The sequence below is a fragment of the Dermacentor silvarum genome, chromosome 9, assembly GCF_013339745.2.
Source record: "Dermacentor silvarum isolate Dsil-2018 chromosome 9, BIME_Dsil_1.4, whole genome shotgun sequence".
Classification (NCBI taxonomy): domain Eukaryota; kingdom Metazoa; phylum Arthropoda; class Arachnida; order Ixodida; family Ixodidae; genus Dermacentor; species Dermacentor silvarum.
In genome coordinates, this window is record NC_051162.1 from 129,438,131 (window position 1) to 129,454,421 (window position 16,291).

Sequence of the window (16,291 nt, forward strand, 5' to 3'; positions counted from 1 at the left end):
TGAAACATCCCAACTGTTCCTTTATTCTACTTAACCAGTGTCTGAAACTTCATTTTCGCGCTGAAACATTGAAGATAAACAAAGGGCTCAGGTAGATAACGAATATTATATAGGAAACAGACTTCTGATATTGAATATACGTCTATCGACCTATACAAAGTGGCCGTACGCTTTTTTTTTTTTTGACACACAAGTCAGCTGTCACTGTTTGGTCCCCTCACTGTGACACGCGTCAACTGTTTGGTCCCCTCACTGTGCTTGTGACATTGACCTTTTGGAATCAGTTCAGAAAAAGGCAATCAGATTCATCTGTGGTCGTTATGATCGAGACTTTTCACCTTCATCACATGCTCGCATCTTATCATTGCAGACTTTGAAACATAGGCGCACACGTGAAAGAATCATCTTGCTTCACAAGATTATTCACACGTCATCCGGTATTCAGGCTCCCTTCTCTTTTAAATCTCCTAGCGTACGCGCAACCCGTCATAGCCATGCACTAAACATTGTTCCTTTCAGGACACATATTGACTGTTTTAAATTTTCTTTTTTTCCGCACACAATTGAAATATGGAACAACTTGGATGGTTCACTACGCGCATTGCCTTTTGCAGAGTTCATTGAGCAATTACCTAACCTTATCGCCTGTTAGTTTGTTTGTATAATCTTAGTGTTTGTTCGTTTGTTTGTACTAAAATCTTGTACCCACTCCTGCTATGTCTCGAAATAGAGACAGCAGTATTTGTAAATAAAATAAAAATAAAAGAAGGTTTCTGCTCCCTGCGCGCGAAATGAAACATTAACGACGGCCTTCCTTTAATTTTCTTAAGAACTCTCAAGGAAAAGTACTGAGATATTAATTTTTTTAATTTGTTTTCGTGATCGTGTGTGTTCATTTGAGGGGAAATTAGCTCAATCTCCAGTAATGGCTGCTCGCCTGGCAGGCAAGCAGCCACATTTGCATACAGGTAAAACATAAATGCCCCCTTCGTATGCAAGTCTATTTACTGTTGCGTGTTCTCGCGCATCAGGGTCTCTGGCATGTTGCTGCATTTATTGGGCGAGGAGCGCGCTGCTTCCGACGTGATTCCTAGCAACTTGGTCGCTAGGGCGAAATCGATTCGAATAAAGAAAAAGGCATATTGCGTCCTGACCTGCTGGAATGGAAATGCGGAGCCTTGGACAGAGGGAAGAGCCGTCAGTGTGAAAAAGGCTCAATGCGGCACTGATGGGGATGCGAAACATGGCCCCAGCCAAACGTAAGTTGCAAGGCGTGCGTTATGAATTAAGCTACCTGAGCAATGGGATGGATACTTGGGCTATTGGGTACTTCATTATCGGAAAACTGGGACGCCGACGCACGAAGTGCCCGGAAAGTACAGTTATTTTTCTTTCGGCACGTTAACCAGACCACGCGATAAATCTCGGAGGCATTTTATATCACGAAGTATGCCGTTCTATGTGTGTATGCCAAGAATTCCTGTCACTTCAGGATAACGAGTTGAACTACATTGGTCATATTATTAGAGACGTTGCAAAGATCGCTTGCGTGTGTGTTCTTGTTATTTTGTATCCGTCGTCCCAGCGGACGAGTTTCTCAATAAAACTACCTGAGTTCAAATTAATTCCTTTATTTCAATAAACTATGCGCATAGTTTGTTTCGACATGCTCATTGAAGTTAGCAGGGGCCACTTTGTCACTCGTGCAAGTGTCACTCGTGAAAACACATCACCTTGCAGCAAGCGAAAAGAAAACAGAAAGAGATCATAATGATGTCTAGTGTATGGTTCACTGTCCTATTGGGAAAGGGATAGCAGGATAGAGGTTAATATTATTATTATTATTATTATTATTATTATTATTATTATTATTATTATTATTATTATTATTATTATTATTATTATTATTAATACCACAAACATTGTAAAACACCTCGATCGATGTCATGTGGCTGCCCCGATCTTCTTCTTTTGCTGCCATGCGCGCCCAGGTGGGACAATGATGATTAGCGAGCGATGCTTAACAATCTGCTTAACAATCGAGACCCCAACTTTACACAACACACCTGCAAAATCTGAGGACGGCTATGGTTGCTTTGATATTGGTAACGTCTGCCAACTCCAAAAAGTACTTGACACCTGCGCCCAAAGTATTCTTACGTTATGTGGATGACTGCTGTAGTATTCTACACAAGAACGACGTCAGCCGATGCCTTCCCGTTTCGAAGGGGAGGTCAAGATATCATCATCATCATGATTGAATCAAGTTAAGAATTCCAGAAGGGAATATATTTGAAACAGCGGTTACATCATAGAAGGTGTTTCGCGCTGGTTTACCTTTATGTCCTAAAATACGGGGGAAATGTCCGGATCCAAACGTTTTCCAGCCAGATTGGGTCACTGGGTAGTCTATGACCCAATGGGCAGAGAATCGAGCTGCTGTGCTTAGTGAACCGTTTTCGAAACGAACCGTTGGATGAGCTTGGTCACTGATTATGTGGCACTGCGGATATGTGTCGCTCTTTAATGAACTTTATCGATGCCATAATAGTCAATGGGTTTGTTCCAATGGTTATTTGTCATATTTCAATGAACTCCGTTGACGCCAACTTGGGCCACTGGCTATGTGCCTCTCTTCAATCAACACATTTGATGGCAACTTTGGCCATTCCGTATGCGCCGCTCTTCAAAAAAAAAAAAAAAATGGGCAAACAGTGAAGCTGGTGGCCCTTCCCGTTTCTTTCATTTGCTTTCAATTTCTTTCAAGCTTTAACTTTGCTTTCATTTGCTTGACTTGGTTTGGCTTTGCGGGTTCTTAGCCAAACTCAGCTTAACTGGGTGCGCATTCTAAAGGCCACTGCGCGCTCGGCACGGGGACGCCACGCCAGGGAAAGAGCAGCACTGTATAGTCCGGCGCGAGGCGTGGCCGACGTATTCGGCGTTCGTTCGGCGTGCCCCGGCTGCAGCCGGCATCAAGATAGAGGGGTCGGTTTTCGCGCCTTGCGTAATCACGGCTATCCACCAGCCCATCTTGCTCTAGGAGACGCGGATGCGGTCCATTCTGGGTGAAGAGGCCGGCGCGAAGTGCCGCATAGTCGCATCTCGACGCCGGCTGGAGCCGGGTCACACCGACGAACGTCGGATACGTCGGCTGCGCCTCGCGCTGTGGCGAGGGTAATCTGCGAGAGGGTGGTAACCTCGCCAAGCGATGACGTCACGTGCGTCACCTAGCAACGCCCTCGCACCAGCTGTGCGAGGCGTTGCAAGGCAACGCACTGGTGACGTCTTCTACTTCTTCTGGGGTTTTACGTTCCAAAACGAGTTCTGATTATGAGGCACACCGTAGTGGAGGGCTCCGGATTAATTTTGACCACCTGGGGTTCTTTAACGTGCGCTACAACGCAAGCACACGGGCGTTTTTGCATTTCGCCTCCATCGAAATGCAGCCGCCGCGGCCAGCATTCGATCCGGCGACCTCGTGCTCAGTAGCGCAACGCCTTAGCTAACTGAGTCCACCGCGGCGAGTAAGCGCGGTGACGTCATCGCCAGGAGCAGCTTTTTGTTCGCACGACGCTATTTGGCGAATTGGTGATTCAAAGTCGAGAAAGCATAAATTCAGACCTTCTAATGCTTTCTGCTATAATGACCAAAGAAGCCTTGCAGGGGGAAGTAGTATGTGCTCACTTTATTTCAGGTTCTATCAGGTCAAAGGTTGGTTTCTACGATGGTGCACCCAAGAGTCCTGGGGACGCGGTCAACGCCAGCGACGGGTTGCTTCATGGTTCAGCAGTTTTCACCATGCGCCAAAGTCGGCACCTTGTTCGGCTGCTTTTTTATACGCAATCTTGGTGACACGTCATTGGACAAAGCCGAGAGCAACATGGCGGAGCTTTTACACGCTCTACGCTGTAGCCTGGCTCGCGCTTCTTTTAAGCGTTGAGGCTTCCGTCGTTTATAGTAAGATAACTCACGCAGACGTTGGCATTTTTTTTACTGACATTCTCGCTACGACCGTACACATAAGTTCTTTCCTCACGAGCATCATTAACATCTCGTGCATGGCGCTTGGTTCAAGGAAGCTGTTAGATTTGTTCCGCGAAGCAGCGTCGTTCGAGTCGTCGAGCGGTATTGCTCGTCTAGTTCGGCAACGGGCGGACAGAGGTAGGTGTTTTCGAGCATTCCGAAGGGTGGGTGTCGCGGCGTCAGCCACGGCGACATTGAGCTGTTGCGTTGCCATAATCATAGAAAACCACTTGAACGACAAGGAAACGGCTTGGAGCTATGGTCTCCCTGTTCTGCTTGTTCGTCTGCTATCACAGGTCGGGTTCGCTTTTTGGGAGTGTACCATGTACATCGTTGTGAGCAGCGTCTCCGAAGTTTTGGTTTCCTATTTGAGGTCTCAGAAATACTCTCTTCGTGAATGTCAGCGCTCCGTTCAGGAGCAGCGGTCGGACGATCTGACCGCTGCTTTAGCAGTTGAGGCCATACGTAAAAACATGTCCGCGATAAGAAAGATGAAAACATGTATTAACGTTATTTGGGAGCCAGCCATCCTGGCATCCTCACTGTGTTTCCTATGGGTTCATTGCATCGCGTGGTACTGTCTGTTCACGGAAGAGGCGTACCACTTGAGAATATGGCTCGGATTGGCGTACAGCTGCTACAGCTCTCTCAGGTTTCTGGACCTGGCTGTCGTCAGTCACGACTTGTGCAACGAGGTAAGTGAATTGGTAATCGCTGTCTTTTGCTGCGTTGAGATTGAACCCGAAAATTCACCGATCGGTGGTGCGGGCAAGAATTAGGCTCCGTGAACGACGCGCACTATAGTTCTGTACTTCCTTTCATACATCAGGTGCAACGATGCGGAAGCTACGCAAGAAGTACGGTAACCAAAATTTATCACTCCGCGCGTTCCATCTATGCTTCGCTGCGCGCCAGCGGCGCTACGCCTAGCCCGTCGCGGAACGTGGAACTGCCGCCACGGGCTGCAAATAAAAAAAAAACAACCAAAAGCAAATTGATCTAAAACAACGTCTTAGCAGTCGTATGAGTACATGGTTTGTTTGTTTGTAAGGGTAGATTCTTCTTTTCATTCAGAACTGATCTTATATAAAGAACATTTTCACAAAAATCGGTCAGAAAACACCGAACCATTTCTATAGTGCGAACGTACGTAGCCACTGCAAAAAGTATATCTAGCCTACACAGCGTTTTACCTGATGTATAAAACGGAGTATAAGAATCTCATGTTGAGCTAGTTGATGCACATTTGACTTGATCTATGTATAAGACTGGTAGGTTGCAACGATTTGTGAGCAAAGTATGTTGTTAAGGATCGAATATACAGGTATTTAATAATGTGCTTCGAGCTACAAGTGAATCCTGTTCATGAGCACTCCAGACAGCCAGACTGCATATTACACTATTAAGAAGGGTGTGCCACTGGGCGCTGTGCTCAGCCCGTTATTGTTCGGTCTTACCCTGAAGGAAAAAAGATGGCAGCATATCTGCTTGTTTCGCTGCAAATGACGTCGAAAGACGATAGTCTTCTGCCATCCCTGATACGTAACACCCTCTCTTCTCCCCCCTCCCACCCCTCACGCTCTTCCCCTCCCCTCTCACTCCTCCCATGACGGATGCAATGGAGGTTTTGCTGAATTCAATTCAAATTTCCTGCGTTCGCCCTGGCTCTCGCGCCATGTGTTGGCACCTTTTATTTCTGTTGGCTTAAAGCCGGCTACAGAACCGCGGCTTCAGTCTCTTCGACACCATTTCTAACGCGTTGATGTTTCATTTACTAACGTAAAAACCAGTCCAATGTGTATTCTTAATTAAATGAACGCTGCGGATCACGGTTATGTATATATAGTTTGCCTTAAGTAGGCCTGAGGTTTCCTTTGCGCTGTATAATGTTGACGTGTATATCCCCGTGCCACCAATGCTAGTAGCTTGGTTGGTTTTGGCCGGGCGGTTGAATCGAGTGACATACAGACAGCCAAAGTTTTTTGAGTTTAGGTAGCCCAAGAAAGACTACCGCCTCTAATAGAGAAAGACTTTAATGTACCGTGGGGATTAACCCTGTGATAAACACTGGGGCCGCACGTTTCAGCTTCGCTGGTTAACCATCTGTACAGAGTGCTTGGGTGGTGATTTTTTTTATTGTTTCATTATCCTTTCCCGCCCTCCTCTTCCTAGGGCCATTCTATACCTGATTCCATACCCTATGCAGAGTAGCATGTAGTCGCCTACATATACGCTGGTAGAATTATCTGTATTTCAATAAAGGGCGGTCTTTTTCTTTTGTATAGTGGCTGTGGTGGTAGCTACGAATATTCTAATGTGGAATTTTTTCTCCTTTCCGTAATGACACCGTGTCTGTGACGTTTGTGCAGCGGTGTTTCGAGATTAAATGCACACACTCTTCCCATTAACATTTGTCTGGGCTTGCCCTCGACAATTGTGCTGCTACCGATGTGAATACACGTGTTAGCTTTGATAGACTTTGCGCCCACGAGATCGAGCTAAGTTGCCGCCTGGCGGTCACTGGATGAACCACGGATAGTGTCGATTGCGCCGCGCGTCGTCTGCAAGGCACTACGTGTTAGTATGTGCGTGTAGAGCAAGAATATCTTTAAAGACCGTTTCTTCCTTTGTTATAGCACCGTCTTAAGAGCTGGTCTGCATGTTTTGACGGTGTACATAAACATTTAGTCTTGTGATGCCGTCCTTGTGCTGTAGTAAGGCCAGTGACTGCCCGTGTCGAGCGCGCGGTGTCTGATAGTAACACCCTCCGCTCGCAACAAATTTCTCATCGCTTCGTGTTTCGAGTGCACGACAAAAATACATTTTACTTTGCTTTAAACAAATGAAGTGGTAGCAGCGAGATCTGAATGCTACGCTCTAGCGACTTGTCACGATATGTTCATCACTCCGCAATCTCTGTGATACCACAAAACATAAACAGGATGGCATGAACATCACTCAGCATTACAAAAAAAAAAAGAATCGTAAGATTGCGCTCACATCATATCGCATCATACACTTTATATTACGATAGCACTATTATAATAATTATGATAATTACATGGTTCAAGCTTGGTGATTACGTGACTTGGGGTGTTCTTTTATTATTTGGTTCTTATGGCACTACGGTGAATTCGTTTAGCCTCGCAATTCAATACTGGGCTTTTTTAATTTGGTGCGCTGCTACAAAATTAAAGCTAAAATAGGGTATTGAATGAGGATCATGTGTGAAACGGCTGTCTCTAGACGCAAGACGTCGTAAGAGTGAGTTGAAAGGCGGCTAATATAATTTCCTCTGGCTGTTCATTGTGGAGTAGTTAGCTTGATGCGCCAATCCTCTGGCTGTTCATTGTGTAGTAGTTAGCTTGATGCGCCAATTATTGGGGCGTTGTTAGCTTGACGCAACAACGTAATGATGTCAGCTCATCCGATAATTACAACTTTGTCCCATCGCTGTCGTGCGCGTAACCGAGAAAGGGCGAAAAAAATAATCTCATCTGAAGCCACCGGATGATCCTACTGACGCAATGTCACACACAGTGACGTAACTTGCTTAACAGAAAGCTTAAGCTGGGGGGCTTCTATCTAAATGCGTGGGAAAGGAGAAATATTTGTTCTCGGCAACTACTGCACCAAATTTGATGAGGTTCTCTTGCATTTAAATGAAAAACGTAAAATGTGGGGGCGGTTGGTAGCTTTAGAGCAGATTCGCTAACAGATGCATCTTACAGAACTGCGATATCTGTTGTTGGTGCAGAGCCACGGATTTGTAAACTTTATGATTCTCATATTTTCAAATTTATCACATTTTTAAAATTTCTTTGAAAAATTGCAGGCTTTATATCTAAGTTTCGCTTAAAACAGTCACTAAAATTTAACGTTCTCTTTCAAATGCAAGTAATTTCATTAGAATCGGCCCAGTGGTTATCTAAGAAAAGCGTTTTAGCGTTTTACATGTTTTAGTGTTTTACAGTTGGGCCGGAGCTAAAGCTTCCTCTGAATTGAACTCATTAACTGTTTCCATTTAAATGTTAACGAAAAAATAAAGCAGAAACGAAACGGAGATCTATGCGTACAATTGTTGATGTAGAGCGCCCGTCAACTTGCTACTTTACCTTCACTGTATAAGAATACGGGCTTTAAAACCAGCGCAATATTCGCAGAGATTGCGCTCATAATTAACTTGCACAACAATATTAACAGAGTGCGCGGAACTCAACTGAAACATGCACAAAAACCTCAAGAAAATGCCGAAACACAGACTGTGTGGCTGATTTCCAGCCCCCCGTCGAATTACAGTTGGCGCTTCTTGCAAGTAAATCGTAACGTTCATGCGCTCTTAGTGAAAAAATGTGCCATTGGAAGGCAATGCAAGATCAGTTCACTGCAGTTAGCGTTCTCCATTTCCACAAGATCGGGTCAAATTGTTCGCAACGGTACGCCGCCGTGTACATTTCAATGCGTGCCGCCGACCGCCCATTCACACCAACCAGGCGAGCATGCTGCCTTGATCGCTTGGCGAATGCTATGATACATTATGGGTGAATTACTTCCTGGAAGGCGGCACCCCCTCTTACCTCCACATGATGATGCTTCTTTTCGATTTCCTTATTTGGTTGTTAATGCTATGAATGTTGCAGGCTCGAAGCATTCAACAAGTGTCTAAAGATGCAAACCTGGTGCACGTGTCCGACACGTACATGCGACAGGTAAGATCTATACACGCAATGTGGATGTGAGCAGCAAGACGTCTTGACTCGCACTATATATGCTGCCCAGTTTCTGTCAGTCGCATGCAGAAAACACACACACGCGCACGCACACACGCAAACACACACACGCACACACACGCACACGCACACACGCAAACACACACACGCACGCACACACACACACACACACACACACACACACGCACACACACACACGCACACGCACACGCACGCACGCACGCACACACACACACACACACACACACACACACACACACCACACACACACACACACACACACACACACACACACACACACACACACACACACACACACACACACACACACGCATACAAAAACAACGCATTTTGATTACAGCGCAAAGAGTCTCTTTACTGCGCTTGTATTCAGTATGAATCTGCACTACCTCGCCCAGCTTCCCACTTTTTTTTTTTTTTTTGCTGCAGAAAGTTAATTTCTGGTTTAGCTTCTAGGGCTTGGTATCATTGACACTGTTTTACTGGTAAAAATGGTAAATTTACGTATTTCTCCTCATTACAGTATATTCAAGTTTTGTAGGCCTTTTCTCTCTCCAACCCTGTTTTTAGCTGGGAATGACAAGCTCAATTGAATGAATATGTGCTGTAGATCGACTTGGCCCGGTACTCACAGAGACGTGCCCTGTGTCTAGTCGTACCTAACGCACTACGTAAAGAGCGCTTCCCGAGGGCGCTAGCGATATGCTAACAGGATGGAACAATCACAGCGGTCACTGATTCACAAACCGCCCGCAGGTTTTCGGCACAAGGAATGGTGACATGCTACACACACCGCATCCTTACGTCATTACACCCCACAACTTTACACAGGGTGCGTATCGTCTGAGCACCTGGACATGCCTCTCTCCGTGGTAATGAACGCGTTAATGCGGTAGCCGAGAGCTCGCTAACCTGGCGCCATTGGAAGAGCTGTCCAACCCAGACGACGCACCAACAGAACCACTGAACTACACTGTAACTCTACAACATTATAAAGATAGCAGGAGACACTCCCCGCACCACACCAGTCTCTTAATCGAGAAGATGCCGTCGCATGGCGACAGCTACAAACCAATTCATTCCCCTGTCTCTTTACCTTCACCTCTTCCACCCCACACAATGTCCCTCATACTCACCCTACTGTGGAGCAAAACCACAGTATACCACTGCACCTGGGTATACCCACACCCTCCGGGCTACTCCCCCTCACGTTCACCTTCCTCCTGGGAGACTGCGCTGACCAGCTTAGACCTGCAAGAGCAGCGACGGCTGATCCAGTGGGCACGTGGTTTGGCGCGAGCCAATGGGGCCCTGAACTAAGGACTCCGCCCTACGAGCAAGTCGCCCTACCTCATGAAGAATAAATCTTGTTCCTCTCTCTCTCTCGAAACTTGTCATCATCACTGCTTAGTATACCGTGCTAAACAGTCACTTAATTACCATGGTAATCAATAATTGCAACGAATGCTCTACAATTTTGCAATATTGTAGTACACAAGCTGGAAGACCCTGAAACATCTATGTGCATTTTATGTAATCAGCATAATTTAACCCGGAATTTCCCGCTTTCAGAGGTATACTTGCGACTTACTGCGCCTTCCTTGCTTTCACTCAATTGAAGTCAGCATCATGCCATGTCGAAAGCCCTAATTATTGTACACTTGTAATAAAATTGTTTCCGCAAAATGCTAATGTTTTTGTAGCCAAATATATAAGGCCAAACATGTATCACTAAAGTAGATTTGGGTTTAAGTATTGTCGGTAGTTATAAATTAACCCAAACGAATATGAATCCTAATTCTTGGGTGTTATTGCTTTCTGACGTTGCGAAACTAGGCGGCGTGTTTGTATATCAGAAGAGGTAGATTGGTTTTCTCATATGGTTGAACGTACAAGTTCGCTTGGAAAGGTTTGTGTTGTGGTATTTTTTGCGTAATGTTGAAGGTGACATTTATTTTAAAACTTCGACAACAGCTAGCAGGCGAAATGCGCTCAGTTGCTCTGTCACCTTCGTGTTCCCACGAATTGGGCTTCTCCTCAGGTGTGAAACCTGGTAAACCCTAGCGCAAACAACATACTGTGATAAAAAATGAAATTTTAGCCTGACGTACTTATTAAAAACGCTAGAGTAGAATATCAGCTTCTGGAAAATCTTTTTTTTCCCTTCTAAAACAAGGATGCTAGTGCTGAGGTGGTGTTCATACTCATGGTACCAAGAATAAACACTCGTTTCTGTAAGACAGGTAGTAAGCAAGAGTACGCGTGCCCAACGGCATTTACCTGAATTATAATAAAGTTTGGTTACGTCTAATTACTTAACAGCTGTAACTATGCACTCGCAGATCCATTTCCTGCATGACAGCGCCTGACCCTGAAGGCATGCGTCTGACCGGGGGACAGTTCTTCTACATCGACAGGACACTTCTTGTTTCGGTATGAGTCAGTTTGCAGAAAAGAGTTATCGGCTATTCACTTCCACTTGATTTAGATTAGTCGGCATTTATTGTGAAAGCTTTACGAAATTTTACTGCTAAAACACATTTGATTTCAGTGCTGTTCTTTTCTTTGAAGTGAACTTTGCCAGGAGATGCGCTGATTGACTGTTTAGAAACCGTTATGACGTCATGAAGGCGTATGCCTTAGTGGTCGGTGCACACACTACTGTGCTACGCAACAAACCTATAAGACAGTATACGAAGTAACGTCACTCCTGCGCTCAAGTGTGGCCTTCGAGACTGCATCGGTGCACCCTAGCAAAGGTGTGCCAGTACTGCTTCGGAGGCCATGGTTAATGGTACGGAAAGGCAGGCGTGCAACACGCGGGCGCGGGAATAAGGAGCAGGACAACACGTTTTGTTGTGTCCGTGTATAGGTGGTGCCCAGATCCACGCCCCAGCGACGGATCCGTTTAAGTAAGCGTAGCTTATCTCGAAGGCGTCGCTTTTTCTAACTTCATGAAACGGAAACAATTGCAAAGCCGGAAACATGTCATGGCTGCCATGTCTCAGACATAACTTATTCCACGCCTGCCTTTTCATATCGTGAATCCCTGCCAACTTGCTGAGCTTGCTATCGTTCTATAATCCTTTGCTCTGTCTATTTTACATGCTTATTACGAGAAAACTTGAAGTATATGCGTAGGAGCGTTATTCGTTTTTTTCCCCCGCAGATGGCTGGATCAGTGATTACGTTCACTGTGATCCTAGTGCAGACCAATCACGGCTTCTCTTCGCACGCGAGTGCCTGCTTAGGAAACACGACGACGTGACGACCCATCCATTGCTCATTCCCTGGCATCAAATCGACACCAATCTGGTTTTTACATCAACACACTGTTATTATAGTCCTAAATTACAGGCCATATGTCTTTATGACATGGGTCTCATGAGCCACACATAATTTCATGTGTTGTTTCCTGCTTATTACTGTGTCATCAAGTACTTTTTAGCTGCATCATTGTATACGAGCTTCTTTCCACTATCTCTCTAATGTATGTATGCATTACAAGAGTTGAGTGAATGAATAAACAGTTATGTGCGCAAGATCTATTTACGTCTTGTGTTTACGCGTCAATGTTCTTGCGTGTTACCAGACCACGTGACTTACACCAGTAAGGGAGACCTCCCGCATTCGTCTCTCGGGCTGCTAACAAGTTCAGCTGTAAGTAAATTATGCTTACGCAATATCAAAACGGCTGTTCTTAGTGGAGGATTAGCAGTCCAGAAACAGCGCTAAAATTGAATACAGTTCGCGATACCACACTGAAGTTCCTGCGCCGGCTGCTTCTTATTATCCGTGAAAAATGACAAGGCTGACTACTGAAAGGGCAGGGTATCCTGAAATCATAGCTAAGAAAAACAGCAAAAAAGAAATCCCGGTATTTACTACCGCGAACTCGCTAACTACGCGACGGCATATACTTAGATTTTGATGACGGTGGCGTCTCGATAGCTGCACGCGCGTGCATCAAGGGTGACCTTGGACACTCTACTTATTGAAGTGACGTTTATATATATCGTATCTCTAACGAAATTGTGATTTCGTGCACACTGTGACGCGCTCGCTCAACACACCTCGAGTTTTCTTTAAGACCCCTCGAACGTGGGTGAGGTCCGCCTATATTGCGTAAATAAATGCGAGACGGAAGGTGTGATTGAAACTCTGTCTTCCAGGATTGCAGCACAACGCTCTTCGCCCGCTTCTCTCGTGTCGAAGTCGGCCTTTGAAATGTAGGGCGCGTACCCCTGCGTCAAGGTGCGCGGTTAGGACCTAGGCTTCCATGCTGACCTACAGCAACGCACTCAGTATCTTGACGTGTTAGTAAAAATTTGCTTGGGTGAGTACTAAGATCGAGAACAGAAGCACAAAACAAACACACCCAGTTTGAGCGCCTAAAATTGCCCGAGTACCCGGTTTCCCTTGTTTACATTGTCTGCGAGGCCCTTATGCATAAGTTGAAGCGTTCAGGAAAAAATAATAGCGCTAGGACACGTGAACGACAGCCAACACTAGCCATTCCGCATGTTCACCGTATATCGCACAATTTGAAGAAAGTGGTTCCTAAGTATAACGTCAATGTCGTGCTCTCGGCCCGTGTAAGCTCTCAAAAATATGCTCTTTCACCTCGAAAAGGAACCACACGCAGTGGGATAAGAGCCATAACACTCGTTTCACCGAATGCGCTTTGAATGTCGTATACAGGGTGCTCCTAAGTTGTGAAGAAGTTTACGTAAGACAGACTCGAAGATGCTTCAATAGGACGAGACAGCACACGCTATCCATTAAGAACAACTCGGGAAGGCACCTAGCCGAACATTGCAAAAGGTGCGGGTGCCTTCCGGAATTTGCGCGCACCACATTTCTAAAGCAGTCACGAGACAGAACAGAACGGGAAATTGTTGAAGCATGTCATATTCTGAAGTCAGGCAACAAGTGCATTACCACACCTGCTTTAGCAGACAACGACAATGAAACACACATGCTTCCTTCCTGGAAGCATGTGTGTAGTGTCCCAATTTATTGACACAACTCGCTGTTTAAGCAATTCCATTGTGTTTTGTTCATCCCTCGTGCACGTTTCATATACTTTTTAGTCAAGTTTCGTTGGTTGATTTTGTGTTCTTGTTTCTTGTTCGGTTATTTACTCCTTCCGGGTCATGGTTACCGGTGTAGTATCAGCTTATTTAAGTCTTCTTTTTCTACATGTATATTAGATGGTGGGTCCGTGCATGTGCTTTAACCTAGCTTCGCATATTTTTAGAGGCAAGCGTTGTGCTGTACGACAATCTTGATTGTCTCTATTCACCTGTGGTATACTGGGCCGCACGGTTCTGTCATGGTGCATGGCATAGCATGCACCAGCAGAACCGTGCTAGCCATATGCACCATGACATGTTTTTTTTTTTTGGGGGAGGGGGGAGGGGGGGTCGTGGTCCGTTTGATATTTGGTTGCTACATCATGAATGTGATAACCCATGCTGGTCTTGTGCTGTACTTGTAAATATCACGTTTCTTCAATAAACCTCAGTGGATCGAAGTAAACGTCAGTCCTGTGTACTCGTGTTGTCATTATTTTTTTCGCGCTTCTGTTTTCCATCTTGACATCATGGGGCGAGCAGTTCTATTGGTGGCGGCCAGCGCTTTATTAAGTATTGTTACCTCGATAGGCGTTGCGACTGAGTCCATAAGCCTTGGATATTCATCTGTATACAGAACTACCTCTGTAAAAATAATTGGGGAGTGTTTTTTTTTTTTTGCACATCAATCCGTTAGTGGGGATAAAGAAAACAAAGTGATTTGTATGAGAGAGAAGCGTAGTGACATTGCGGCGACAACTAAAATTTTCCAGACCATTTAAAAGTTGCAGCAAAGAAGCACAGCAGACTGAGCATTCGCAAAGGAGGAGGCAGTGGTAGTAAGAAGGACCGTTATAAGCAGGGGGCGGCCGAATGCAGGAAGGTAAAGGCAAGAGAGCGCGAGGGAATGGCTGGTGCAACCATAACTACGGTATGGTGCGAGAGAAAAGGGAGAAGGAGAGGGGAACAAGTTATGGTGGTAGGTATATACAGGGGAAGCATAGCCCTCCCCCCGAGTGTGGCGCGGCGCGCGCGGCTACATCACCGCTCCATCTTGAAGGCCATGAGAGATGAAGGGTGCGCTCGTTAAAGGTAGAAAGCTTTAGATTAGAAGCTAAAGCAGCCTGCGAACGAAAGCGCCCATATTCTGTTCACATATGCTTTACTGGGGCCGATGTGCCTTGACTTACGCCATCGGAATGCATGTTGGTTGTCTCTGCTTATCTAAAGCTCTCCATTCCCATTGAAGTGCCAGTTAATGGGAAACAAAACAAGCCTAGTGTTAGCAAAAATGATAAGATTGACCCAAAATCTGCGCGAACTTTAGCACACCACACGTTATAGCGAGTACCATCTTCTCGCCATTCTTGACGGTTTCTTCATGTCAGAGTTTCGGAAGGCCATCACTGAAATTGTAGCAGTGATGACTATATGTGGCTTCAGCGCTTGGTCGCCTGACATGCAGCATGGCGGTGACATCTGGCAAGCGTGCCTCGCCTCGTAAGTTCAGGCCTTCGCTTCATAGTCTCTGGTGTCAAGCGCCGCTCCGGTCCTGAGATCTCAGAGGTAATTCGTGCTGCGCTTCACAAGCTTCTTATTGACATCGCCGTAAAATTGCCGCCCTCCAAGTCGTGGAAACATTTACTTTACTTCAACTGAAAGACAAAAACTTCGCCTTGGCGAAGGCGAGGTTTTTATCCTCCTGTTGAGGTAAAGTAAATGTGCGAGTAGCCATTTTCTGAAGGTTACGAAAAACGTTGCAACACGGCGTATATATTTATTTACTTTAAAAAAGAAAGACTGTTGGATAACCTTCAGATTGTTGCACTGCATGCTCAAGGACATGAGCACAAAAGGTACTTACATAAGGCAGAGTGCACTCTTCCATTAGTAGCTTTATTTTCAGTTCCAGAGTCGTACGAATAACATCGAAACTGGCCTCGGACGTGACTACACTGTGTTGAAAGAACAAACACAACAAGCAGACCAAGCAGACACCTTGAGGCCGTTCTGATTACTTGAGAATAACCTTCTCAGATACTGCTGAAAAATTAAGTGCCTTGTCGCACCTGTCCAGTGAAGCGGCGCTATTACCCTCATCACCTTGCCTAACATTATGGCATGCTTCTAAATTTTCTTGCTGTCCCCATGACCTGCAACCATTGATAATCATTCCCTGTCGAGCAGTGAAGTAGAACAGCTGCATCTTTTGGCTTCATTTGGCAAGTACACGTCACCTGCTACGGCGAGAAACGCTGAGTGTTTCTTCCGCTCGTCATTAACGCGTTCGCGTATTGGGACAGTGTCTTGGTCTTTACCTGAACACGGTTAAGTTAATGTTACACCAGGTATGGTTACACGTGGTAAACTGTGGTGAGAACCACGATGTCGTGCGAAGGAAATCAACGAGAACTTCTAGCTTCCTACGCGAAGTTGGAGCAC

The 16,291-nt window shown here is 45.6% G+C and overlaps 1 protein-coding gene across 1 annotated transcript; it reads left to right on the plus strand.

The window, feature by feature from the left end:
- The first annotated feature begins 3,697 nt into the window (after positions 1–3,697).
- Positions 3,698–12,097, plus strand: LOC125940250 (uncharacterized). The gene is made up of 4 exons (XM_049656139.1): positions 3,698–4,718; positions 8,664–8,732; positions 11,117–11,207; positions 11,944–12,097. Exons 1-3 carry the CDS (start codon positions 4,059–4,061, stop codon positions 11,141–11,143), a joined length of 756 nt encoding a protein of 251 aa, XP_049512096.1. The 5' UTR covers positions 3,698–4,058; the 3' UTR covers positions 11,144–11,207; positions 11,944–12,097.
- Positions 12,098–16,291: the final 4,194 nt, after the last annotated feature.

Bases quoted from the DNA above. Each gene is read 5' to 3' on its own strand.
- LOC125940250 (XM_049656139.1), top strand. From the start codon at position 4,059: ATGGCGCTTGGTTCAAGGAAGCTGTTAGATTTGTTCCGCGAAGCAGCG. The intron at 4,719-8,663 runs GTAAGTGAATTG...TGAATGTTGCAG, and splicing joins GTCACGACTTGTGCAACGAG to GCTCGAAGCATTCAACAAGT. The intron at 8,733-11,116 runs GTAAGATCTATA...ATGCACTCGCAG, and splicing joins CCGACACGTACATGCGACAG to ATCCATTTCCTGCATGACAG.